Below are 12,322 nucleotides of genomic sequence, written 5' to 3'. Positions count from 1 at the left end.
TGTTTCCAGTTCAAAAATATTGGTTTGGGCCCAATGTAGCTAATCTGCAAGAATGTTGTTAAGTAAGTAAGTAAGTAAATAAACAAACTTACAGAATCAGATTACTCTATCACCCGCTTTTCTGACTGCGTGAATATACTTTTATGAATGCAAATTTGGCTTAGAGACACTTGCATGTGATTGAGGGCAGGTCGACACTAGAACTTAAAGTCAATCCTAGACATGCAATTCCAACTACGGCAATTGTGTAGCTGGAATCAATGTATCTACAATCGACTCATCTGGCCATCCTCAGTGAGGGCAGTTGATGGGAGAAGTGCCCCCACAAGATTGAGGAGTACATGGGTTGACTGCTGACCCCTAATTGTTCAAGTGTGTGTGTCCCCACTAGGCACAAGAAATCAAACCCCAGAAGATCTGCTCTGACTGGGCAGATCTTCCAGTAAGTGTAGATGTATCCAATGATCTCAAGTCAGAAAGATACTTAACTTACGCACCTGAATTGTGCCACTGAAGGAAATATCAACCACTCATATGTTTAAGTACCTCACTGAACTGAGACATACAAGCGCATTTGTGCAAACCTCACAGCAAAACATAACCTGGCAAACCAAGTACTACAATTCTCTCAGATAAGAGTGTGGATAAGAGAAATTAGAGATCAGAGGGAATCTACTATATATTTGACAGTATAAAGAAAGAAGGGATAAGGTCGTAAGACAAAGTTCCTACAGGCAATATTCCAGAATTAGCAACTTTTGTTTGGCAAACAAAATGTCCAACAAAAGGTTACAGTTTCTGGCAAATATAAGAAGTTACTAGGCACAACATTTAAATATGGGCTTCTGAAATGCCTTATTAACATCTCAAAGTTCCTTCACAGTAAGATCCTTGTCATGCTGAAACAAAGGTGTCTGGGTCTGATGTACTGCATTATACATATGCTCCAGGGGAAGATCACATTGCAAGCTATCTTAGCACAAAGCAACCTGAAATCAATTCTTCCCATCAGTAATTTGTTTTAAGTTGAACTGCTAAGAGAATGGGAGAGGATGGGGAAGTGGACTTAGGCCTTTTCATTATTATTATTCTTTCTACAGCATAAGGAAGACCTGAAAAGTTTTAGAGCCATAATGAGAAGTCTAGCTTCTCTACAATCTACTTATGTCTAGGAGGATTGAAAAACCATTGGCATCACAAAGGCTAAGAGCAACTTTATTTATTTTTGTTATCAATGAAGTACTATGAGCAATTAATATTTTGGGAAAATAATATTTTTGGTGAAACCTTAACACTACTTCCCTTTCAGTTACAGTAGCAGAATAATAATATATCTTCAGTCCCTTCTGTATACAGGAGTCTCTGACTGTTACTGGAAAGATCTTGTGTGCTGCAATCTGGCTCTAGAGACTACAACTCCCATGAGGCTTTGGGAGAAGGAAAACAAAGTGGGGCTTTTTGGCAAAGCTGTGAGAAGAAGATGGTGGTCTCCCTGTTTTTGGGCTGGTCAGCTTGTTGCCTTGCCTTGCCTTGCCTGGACTCATACACAGAACCCTCACCAACCTGTCTGCAATCCAGTGGAACAGCCGCCATGCACCCATGCAAGCAATTAACTGTACATTGATGACGGAAGAGCGTACACTCTGAGGTGGGAGACCTGATGCTAGTTACTTAAGTTTCATTTATTTGTGTGTACACTGTTAATTGACTTTATGTTTCGTATGTAACCCTGTTTCCTTAAGTTGTTAAGTGAAGGTGTGTGTTAATTCTAACTCACTGTATTGGATATATACTATTTATAATTGCTGCTTGGGCACTAAACCCAGATTGTAACTGGAATAAATTTCCTGGAGGTTTCCAACGGCACACCATTAAGAATGTACTGGGGTGAGTCAGGTGGACACACGGCCATTTTACAGACCTTTAGAAATCAGGGGTGGAAAGGGGATTCCCAACTATCCAACATGACCACTGGGACACTCAGGATCTTCTTTAATATTGAACCCATCAGGCGCACAGGCTCACAAGTGAGTGCTGCCTGCTCCCGAGTAACCCAGGGAAGAAAGAGAAGAGGTTATATATCCATAATCTGATTCCAATCAAATCCTCCAGCAAACCCAGTGAAGAACAGACTGGAGATTTTTCATATTTTAAGGTTAAAAATGAGAAAGAAAAAATGACTAAAATAAATAATACCAAAATATTTTCTGTGCTCCTTTAGATATGATAAGAAAGCAAACCAAGAAACAAGCCCTTTTTTCAAAATATTCCTTGACAGTTATATCTAAAATTGAAGTCCATTTTCTGGGGGCAATTTACTGCAAAACTTAGATGGAATAAAGTGTCATTCACATTATTTTTCTCACAGAAGATACCTATCTCAGGAAGCGTAAACGTTTCTCAATCAGTAACTTCTTGCAGACCTTGGATAAGCCCTCAATGCAGACAGTTGCACAGTAACAAACAGACTCAGAGTGCAAGTACACATAATACCTCAGACTAGTACTCTGAAGAAATATCGTTTGGAATGAAGGTGATCAGGTTCAGATCGGATGACTAATTCCATCTGATTTTAAGAATTAAGGAAAGAAAACAGGCAGGACAGACTTGACAGCTTACGATTACCATACGTAAGAAATCAAATAAAGAAACATTTACATCCAGGGTCAGAATGTGTTTTATCATCATCATCATCATCTTCATGTGGCAAGTGTGAAAGGTGCCTACCTGACACATCACAAAGTAGTGACATACCCAGAGCAGAACGAATATGGCAGAAGTTGATGGCAGGCCACATGACAGCTAAATTTATACCATATGCTGCAAAATATTGCACAGTAACTGTCTTTCTTTGGACCACAGACCGGCTGACACTTGATGAAAATTTCAGCTGAAGGCATATATCTGTTTTGATCAGCTTGTGACAAAACTGCCCTGGTTTATACTTTCAGAATCCAATCTTTCAACAGATGCACATACATGCTTCCCAAATCATTGTTTCAGGTTAGGGAGATTATCAGTTCCAGGTGGTGAAATGAATAAGGAGTCCATTTTGCATTTGGCAGACAGAATAGGGCTTCACGAGTTAGAACAAAAAACAAACCACATGCACAAAAATTGAACTGAAGGGTTGGCCCTGATACAGATATTGTCACTGGTTAAATGCTGCCCACATGTTTCTGACATGCAAGGTTTTTTTTAAAACCTCCCTGCCCACAGACCTCCCGCACCCAGATAGACACAGCAGGAACACATTATCAGGAGAAATAAGGTAGGAATTGTGCTGCTGTGCTCATGTATAGAGACAAGCTAAATATCAGAAGTGTGAAAATCTCCCAGGCAGACAGACCGTTGACTCATTCCTGTTTAACATAAGAGCTCCAGATATTTTCTTTGATAACAGGACCGAGGCAGCGGCAAACTAAGATGTGATTGAATGGTTTGTCTGAGGTGAGCCTCAAGCAGCCCCCAAAATAACTTAATGGTTTGCCCAAGAAGCTTTTCACTGCATTCTCCTCAGATTTCTCTCTCCCAGAAGCACCAAACCTCTCTTATGCCGAGGAAAGTTTTCTGGTTTCATATTTTGTTTGGGAAAAGGGCTTAATTTAGTCTGAATCTTTCCATTAAGTGAAGTACATAGAGTGAATGAGAATTTAAGAAGGACGACTGTAACTGATTTAATGCTAAAGTACTATACTAAGGAGAGAAATTATTCTCGGATCTGGGTCGAATGATAGAATTAGTGAACCATACTAAACCTACTAAGAATATGAAAACAGATGGAAGTGAAATCATACTTATGTTAACAAGGCAAAGATCTTATTAGAAAACTTGCCAAAATTTTAAGACACTAAATGAGCAAAAACAGCAATAGCTGGAGAGGAGAATCAAGCAGGCCAATCTCCTCATACTAGTTTTTTGGTGCTCCCAGGCACAAAAGCAAAGGTCTCTGCATCAGCAGTGTGACATGTTTATTTAGATGAGTTCACTGTAAAAACATTTGCCAAAGTATTTGCAGTCTATGCCAAGTATATGTCAGGACTCAACAGACTAATCTTGTAGCAACAACTGTGGAGAATCACAACTTGTGCTGTCTCTCTCCAGAACAGCTGTTGACTACGCAACCACATTTTGCAGGGAAGATTAAATATCAATGTGTTTATTTTTCCTGCTTAAGCAGAAGTATTGAGAAACATTTGTGTCAGCTTCTGAGGAAGTCTCTAAATGTTACTTTTTAAGTACAGTGACCAAAAATACTCTACTCCCGACTTTTATAACAACTGATATGATGACAATAAATGCAATGTATGGTTTGGATCTTCCTGGTCCAGCACGCTGAGAACCTAACTGGCCCCAAATGAGGGAGTTTGCTCAACCAAAGGAGGTCAAGTGGGGCTTCTCTGCTAATGGACTCTGGGCTCTCCCAGGGTCCATCGGCAAACCCAACCACACTCTGATTCAATAACATTCATGGGCCTGCCAGACAACGGATGTTGCCAAACCAGGGTGTCCTGGACCAGAGAGCTTCAATCTGTACTATCATTCAACGTGATTTAAGATGTAAGAAGTCATTATAGCAATTAGGCACACTTATTCAATAAGCAAGTTCAAATACTAACAAACCAAGAGCTATATGTTAATAAATCCTTCCAACTATTCATGTAATACCTCACCAATGGTAGAATATATTTTGATTTTTATTCCATCTAAGGAGCAAAACCTCATATTGAATTGTGCCATCCCAAAATGATTTGAGCAGCAAGAGCAGGTTAAAGAAGGAATCTGATATTTATGCACAAGTATCTTGGCAATAAGGAGTAACTAATAAGGAACAGAGAAAAAGTGTCTAATGCTTTATGGAGTTTGGATGAAATTACGAATCACTAGACCCAAACCCATAAGCCATGGCACAGAACACACTACAGCAGTCCCTCAAGTTATGCGAGGGTTGGGTTCCCATGCACCCTTGCATAACTTGAATTTCGCATAAGTCGGCTAGGCAGTTTTTATTCCTGGTGTAACACATGTTCTGCAGCTGGGGAAGGAGCAGGAGCACCTGGAGCTCCTTTTGAAAGGTAAGTCCTGGGGCTGGGGGTGGTTGGGGAGGGTTAAGCCTGGCAGTGGGTTGGGGCTGTGGGAGGGAGGTGGGGGTGCTTAAGCCTGCGGTGAGTTAGGGCTGCAGGGGGGGCAGGGGTGGAGTTGAGCCAGGGCCATGCTGGGGATGAAGCGGGTCCACATGCGGGGGGGGTGGGGGGTGCGTGTTGAGCTGGGGCCACGTGCAGGGGGTGGAGTTGAGTCAGAGCTGGGGGGCGGTGTTGAGCCAGCACCATGTGAGGGGTGGGGCATGAGCCAAGGCCATGCCGAGGGGGTGAGCTAGAGCCAGACGCAGGGTGGGGGGTGAGCTGGAGCCAGACGCAGGGTGGGGGTAAACTGGGCCTGGTGGGGGGTTGAACCAGCTGGGGGAGGGGTTGAGCCAGGGCCATGTGGAAGGTGGGGGGTTTGAACCAGGGCCAGGGGGAGCAGGATTCGGAGTTGCATTTAACTCGCGTTAATGCAAGTTAAGCACAACTCGAAACTGCGCATTTCGAGAGTTTACTGTACCGGTTGAACTTCTCCAATCTGGAACTCTCTACTACAGCAATATCAATAGTCTGGCACAATTTTAATTAGCTAGGTGACCACTTACCATGGGTGTGGCTAAATTTCCCACAGTCTCATAAAATTTGTTTACAGCCACCAGCCCTGGCTCTCAGTGTTCTGTGGTGTTATTTAGCTGTAATTTACTCTTCTAAGAGCCCAGTCAGCAGCAAAAGTGATGGTAGCACTGCTAGACAATACTGACCTCCCGATGTCCAACAAATTCTCTTGTTCGGCACCGGTCAGGTCCTGAGGGTGCTGGATTAGATAGGTTCAACCTGTAATGTTCTAAGCACCTATTTTTTAGAGCCTTGCAAACCTGTGGCTATCCAGAGCTCATTTTTGCAACTACATACGTGGATGCATTTACCAATTTTATATCCATGCAGGGCTCTACTTATTTTTCCCCAACAGCTGTGGCCACACTTGGCCAAAACTTCAAAATGGCCGTGCTAATGGTCACATGGAGGAATACGAATGAGGCGCTGTACAGGTGGGCAGTTCTTTCAAAAAGCTGAGAGCAATAAGGGGATTTCAAAATGTGTGATGTCCTTTCGAAAAGGACCCCCATGGAGCTGCAAGTTTGAAAGAGGCACTTTTGGAGCCTGGCAGCATGCTAATGAGGCGGTGAATATTCAGTTCAGCGCCTCATTAGTATTCTTCTATTTGGCCATTAGTGTGGCCATTTTGAAGTTTTGGCCAAGTGTGGCCACAGCCCAGATGTTGTGTGACGCTGAAAAATCTTTACACTTACATGAGTAGAAACAACAGTGAAAGGAGGCCCAAAAAAGAAGACTTCTTGGGTCTTTTCATTATCGTTAGCTATGTAAAAGGGCTCCCCCGCATGTCTCAGGAATTAAGCTAGCATTACTATTTGTGCTGTTTCTAATAAGTGAACACACAGCTAACGGTACTGTGTGTCTGCCATGCAGAGCACAGGAGCACCTCAGTACTAGAAAGAGATACTCAGGAGAAACCTGTGTTAAATATACATTTTAAATCATTCTCTACAAGTTCAAATACTGGCAGACTGGATTCAAACTTTTCAGATATACAGAGTCCTGCGCGTCTGTGCATATCTGCTTCATATCAGCAGCTATCTATGGATGCGGATATCGTTGGCCCATTTCTGCAGATAGTGGATCGAATGCAGCTACAACTACATAGGGCTCTAGTCACTGGTGGTTGGAGTCCCATGTCATCCAGCTCAGGCAAACTGTGGGCTGGCAGCCAGTGGCTGGGCAGTGAAGTCACATCCACATTGCCTGGAAGATCAATCCACTCAGGCTCAATCTTCCATTCTTCAATTTCACACGTCTGGTAGGGACGTGCAAAGTCAACCTATTAGGGGGTCGGCTGTTGACCCTGTACTCCTCTCTATCACAAGGTGAAAGGGAGGTCAGTGGGAGAAACTCTCCTCAGTAAGGACGGCCAGGTAAGTCAATTGCCGATAAGTCAATTCTAGCTATGCAATTGCCATAGTTAGAGTTGTGTATCAGCAATTGACTTACCTGCCTAGTGTAGACCAAGCCAGAGTCAGGGCTGTCAAGCGCCCACTTGCCACTCTGTTTTCTGTCCAGCAGCTTGGGCAGCACCAGCATCCCCACTATGGCCTGGCCTGGCAGCACTGGCCATATTCCCAGTGCTGGGCCTGGCCCCAAGCTGTCGGCTCCTGGGCAGCAGGACTCACCTCTGGCCACAGGGACTGGAGAAGGTGGAGTTCCAGTGTCCCATCCCACCACCCCACTGTGATGCAACAAACACTGCTGTTGCCATGTTCTGTCACTTGCAACCCCCTGGGAGCAGCAGAGGAGGTTTGTGAACCCCTGGGAATGGCAATGTCCCTTACTCTCTGTCCGTACCCCCATGCTGCCACTTAGCCCCAGTCCCCATCCTCATGCTGCCTCTTCCTTACAAGATCCCACCCTTGTTCATTTCCAGCCGCCACCATTGCTGCCGTTTGGAAGACAGCTTTCTGCTGTGTGTGCGGATGTTGATGTAGATATAGGCAAAAGCTGGCTAGCAGACTGCGGGTTGGATGTCAGGTGACACTAGCAGATGCGGATCAGATGCAGATCCTTGTTTTTTATATCCATGCAGGACTCTACAAATAGGCAACCTCCAGGCAGCATACTTGTTGGAAGGGTTAGGACATTATAGTAGACGCTGGCAATCCTATGGTATTCTTCATAAGGATCCCAGTATCCTGATGAAACACACACTGCTGGGCTGCTTGCAGTGCTATATCCCATATGCCAGTCACTCTGCACCCCAAGAGCAATGACTGTCTTTAAATGTGATACTCTGTGAAGCACTATGCCAGACTCCAAGGTGAAAGCTGCTCTAAATGCTAGAGATACCATTACAAAAAATCCATATTTGCCAATTGCTACCGCAGTTACCATAGTAATCTCCTATTTTAAAGATAAAGGGAAATGGGGCAGTATCAGATACCACTGTGTGGTTGTTTTGGCAAATGCTGACTCTTTAGTGGGAGCACTGTGGTTGTTTTTCTATTTCAGAGGCAGCAGATGTATTATGTGTTGGTGTGACTGGTACCAGGAGTATGAAATAGATAAAAGTCACAGAAAACCGACAGTAAGGCCCACATTACACATTAGGGTTGATGTAGTCTTTTGCCAATGGTCTTAAAGTTTCCCTTTTAATAGAACTATGACACTCATTAAGCCATGTCATGAATTTATAAGTCACGCATATTTTACACATTTAATAGAGCAATAGCCACTTGCAGAGAAACCGAGTCTAATTGCAATACCATATTCATGCTACATAAAATGTCTTCTGTACATAAAATGAAGGACATAATATCCCTTTATCAATTGGAAGCTGACAAGCCTCAAATATGAGGGTTTTTTTTACAGTTATTATCTAGAGAATAACTGGAATTATATCATCTTATCCTCCTGTTCCACCTTCTTCTCCTTCCAGCAGGCCAGAAGGAGCAAAGGGAGGAGTAGGAGGGTTACACACCCGGATGCGTATGAGCTGGCTAAAACAAATGCTGATAAAAGAGATGTTTCAGTAAAGAGGGAAGTTTTGGTAAGTTATGACCTCCCCTCCCCTGATGGTGCATATCCATATAGATTGTCGATGTAGCACAAAGTGCTATAGCCCTGTTGGATGGCTTGCTATTTTACGACATGCGCATAACAGTAGCCAGATGGACTGTGTACATAGGGGTGACCAGGAGACTGTGCCTGCTGTTCCAGGCCTAGCTCTGGAGATCCATGCCGTCATCACCCTCAGGCTCCAGCACGACCAGCATGTTTCACCTGGATGTGGAATTGAAGACCACACAAAAGCTTCATTGGTTCTACAAGCAGTGGATTACCTGCTGGCTAATACAGACCAAAATTTCACTCTGATGCAGTGAGTCCAACCCAGTACTACAGTCACTCCAATGTTACTCTTGCTCCTAATCTATGGAACACTCACTGGGCTAGACCCTGACAGTCAGGCATTGGCATACTCTTCCAGGCAAACCACAGCAGCTGTGTTAAGCAGGAACTTGGTCTCTGACAGCCTCGCACATGGCTTTTGGTGCTGTGAGTAAAGCCCTCTTGGTGCCAGGTCTCCTACTATGGCATTTCTGTCCATAAGCAAGTGCTCTGTATCTTACTATACGGAAGCATCTCTGTGTGAAAGCCTTCCCACAATAACACTTGGTGCATAGACTAGGAATGCTTCCCTAGGAATAAATAACAGGGGTAATACACATGCGATCCCAATCCTGGAGTCACAGGAGCCAACAGCAAGCCTGTTATTGCTTCACTGGGGACAAGCATAAGGCCTTAATGAAATACAAGACCAAGTGAAGACGACACCCCTTCATAACAAGTATTATTTCATCTAAACTCTTCAGATATCACAGTGATAGTCACATTAGAGAATAGCAGAATAGCAAGTTTTGCTAGACTACACAGATAATAGTTGGCTAGATGACTGAGAATCAAGTTCTGAATAGGGGTTATATTAACTTATAGAATATTAATGGGCATGGCAGCTAGGTGCTTAAGGACAAACGTAGAAGACCAAACTGTCTACGGTGGGCTATGTTTAAGAACAACTTTTAGTGCCTAAAGAAATGCTGGTAGCCATATTCAAGCCATATTCCTATCTAAAACTCAAAGATAAGAACAGAACAAAACTATTTTAATACACAAAACTCAAACAAATATACCTTCCATCATGCCCTAAAATGCTATAATAAAAGGAAAAAAAAGTCATCAAAGGATACTTTAGACAGACAATAACAACATACCTGACATATTCCACTGATACACATATCCAAGGATTCAGTATTACAGCGAGTACCATCTAGTACTTTTGGGGCAAGCTCCACAACCAGTTGTTTCCCCAAAGCCTGACACTTTAGGGCACATGGTGCACTGGGATCATTATACACAGGAAGCCACTCATAAAAATGTCCTTGGTATTTGACATCATTATAGGCTGAACACTGTTGTGCTCTGAAGTCACCAACATCAGAAGGGCAATCCTAAAAACAAACCAAAGAAAATCATCTTAAAAAATAAATCATGCCTTACTTGTGACAATAGCATCTGATGAATTATATAGAAACTACCCTTATTTGCTTGAAGAAGGATTGGCCTAACCCAGGGGTCACCAACCAAAATAGCAAGAAGAGCCATTTTTTCCAATTCAATAAAAAAATCAATAATTCAAGAGCCTCAATGCATGTGAATACGAGACAGTCCTTAACAAATAACATCAAACCACAATCTTTTGTAACTTCCATTTAAAGAACAGCACACAATCAATGATTTGTAATGTGGCACATATTTACTGCAGGGCATTCACAAGCTTTTTATGTATTCTATTTCCTCACACTTTATATGTGTGTTTGTACCACTGTCTTCCTGACTTTCACTGCCAAAACTCCTCACTCTCTCTGGGAGATGCTAGAAGGAGTTATCCAACATTTTGAGAATATATATCTTTTTGGCTCTTTAGATATGAGTTATTCATTAGGGGGCTTTTAGATTTTCACCATTTATTAAAGATAATCAGGAAGCTGGGCTTTTTGTTTGTTTTTGTTTTACTTGACAATTATAGCATCAGGACCCACAAAGAAGTCCTTAAAGAGCTGCATGCAGCTCTGCAGCCACAGGTTGCAGACAGCCCATATTATAGGTCCTATTTTAAGGATTAAACCATGTATTTTGCTTAACCTTCTATTTGCTGTAAAAGCATGTGACCCCCAACAACTGGCACAAGGTCATATCCCCAATCATATCTGGGTTTTTTTTTTTGTTTTGTTTTGTTTTTTTTTTTTACGATTGGTTGTACAGTAAATAAATGGTGGGGGTGTTAAAATTGGGTTCTGTACTAAAATTTTGCTGTAAACGTATGTCCATATTTGAATCACTAGGGCCGTGTCTACACTAGCCCCAAACTTCGAAATGGCCATGCAAATGGCCATTTCGAAGTTACTAATGAAGCGCTGAAATACATATTCAGCACCTCATTAGCATGCGGGTGGCTGCTGCACTTCAAAATTGATGCGGCTTGTTCAGACGGAGCTCCTTTTTGAAAGGACCCTGGCTACTTCAAAGTCCGCTTATTCCTATCTGCTCATAGGAATAAGGGGACTTCGAAGTAGGCAGGTGCCTTTCGAAAAGGAGCCCCGTCTGAACGAGCCGCGCGGCGGCGAGCCACGTCAATTTCGAAGTGCCGCAGCTGCCCGCATGCTAATGAGGCGCTGAATATGTATTTCAGCGCTTCATTAGTAAACTTCAAAAGATAAATCCTACAACATAAGATAAGATAAATCCTAAGGTAAATCCTACAACATATTTAATACTTTATACTTCCATAGCTCATTTCATATTAGGATCTGTGTTTTGCAATAATTTGATAAATTTCATACATTCCCTATAAGGTATGGCATGCTAGTTCCATTTACCAACAGAGAAAGGGAAATACAGAGAAGCAGAGTTGCTTGCCCTCTTTCACGCAGGTAGCAAGTGACAGTCAGGAGTACAGCCCAGAACTTTTGACTCCTAGACCTATAATCTGATACAAAGACATGCTCTTTTTCATAAGAAAATAGTTTTAAAAATTAAACAAACCTCAAGTTTGTCATTACTGATTTTGTAATTTAAGTCTTGTTTAGCAAACTCAATTTCTTTGTTCCCCAAACATTTAAGTAAACAATTTTAGTTTAGCACATGTAAGCATTTAACCCAAACTACAGTGGTGGCAGCGAATGCAAATGGGTTATTAATGTGAAAAGAACTTTGGGAAGGATCTGACAAAAGAATTACTGTGTCAAGCAATCTCTCACTAAAGACTCAATTTAAAACTATGTTCAATGTCAAAAAGTCTATATGCTAGTCTGAACACATATGCTTCCAGGAATTCCACCCACACTTATATACCATATGTGCAAATGAGTCCAACAAAGTTTTATTTTCATTGGATATAAAAATGAAAGACTGTGACATGCAAACCAAATTCAAGGAACTTGTTACTAAGTGTCAGCTAGCACTGCTGCACCTGAACAATGCATCAATGCCATTCAGACTGATGGATTTAAATCCTCTCTGGAAAATGCTAACACATTTATGACCACGTTTCACAGCACTGGCTACAGACTGGAGTAGCTGGAAGAGAGATTTAGATGAGGCAGGGAAGAGTTCCA

General features: G+C 42.4%; 1 protein-coding gene across 13 annotated transcripts in view; it reads right to left on the bottom strand.

Moving 5' to 3' along the window:
- The window catches only part of ADAMTSL3 (ADAMTS like 3), a 340,842-nt gene that overhangs the window by 159,107 nt on the left and 169,413 nt on the right, over positions 1 to 12,322 (bottom strand). For all 13 annotated transcript variants that reach the window (XR_012647201.1, XM_075007111.1, XM_075007108.1 and 10 more), the window contains exon 6: positions 9,920 to 10,156. Coding sequence is in view for 12 of the 13 variants with exons in the window: in XM_075007111.1 (XP_074863212.1) it covers positions 9,920 to 10,156 (237 nt within the window). In the remaining variant the exon portion in view is untranslated. The remainder of the gene's footprint in view (positions 1 to 9,919; positions 10,157 to 12,322) is intronic.

Source organism: Carettochelys insculpta, chromosome 12 (assembly GCF_033958435.1).
Source record: "Carettochelys insculpta isolate YL-2023 chromosome 12, ASM3395843v1, whole genome shotgun sequence".
Taxonomy (NCBI): domain Eukaryota; kingdom Metazoa; phylum Chordata; order Testudines; family Carettochelyidae; genus Carettochelys; species Carettochelys insculpta.
The sequence above is the reverse complement of the archived record's forward strand: the minus strand, read 5'-3'. Positions and strand labels throughout refer to the sequence as shown.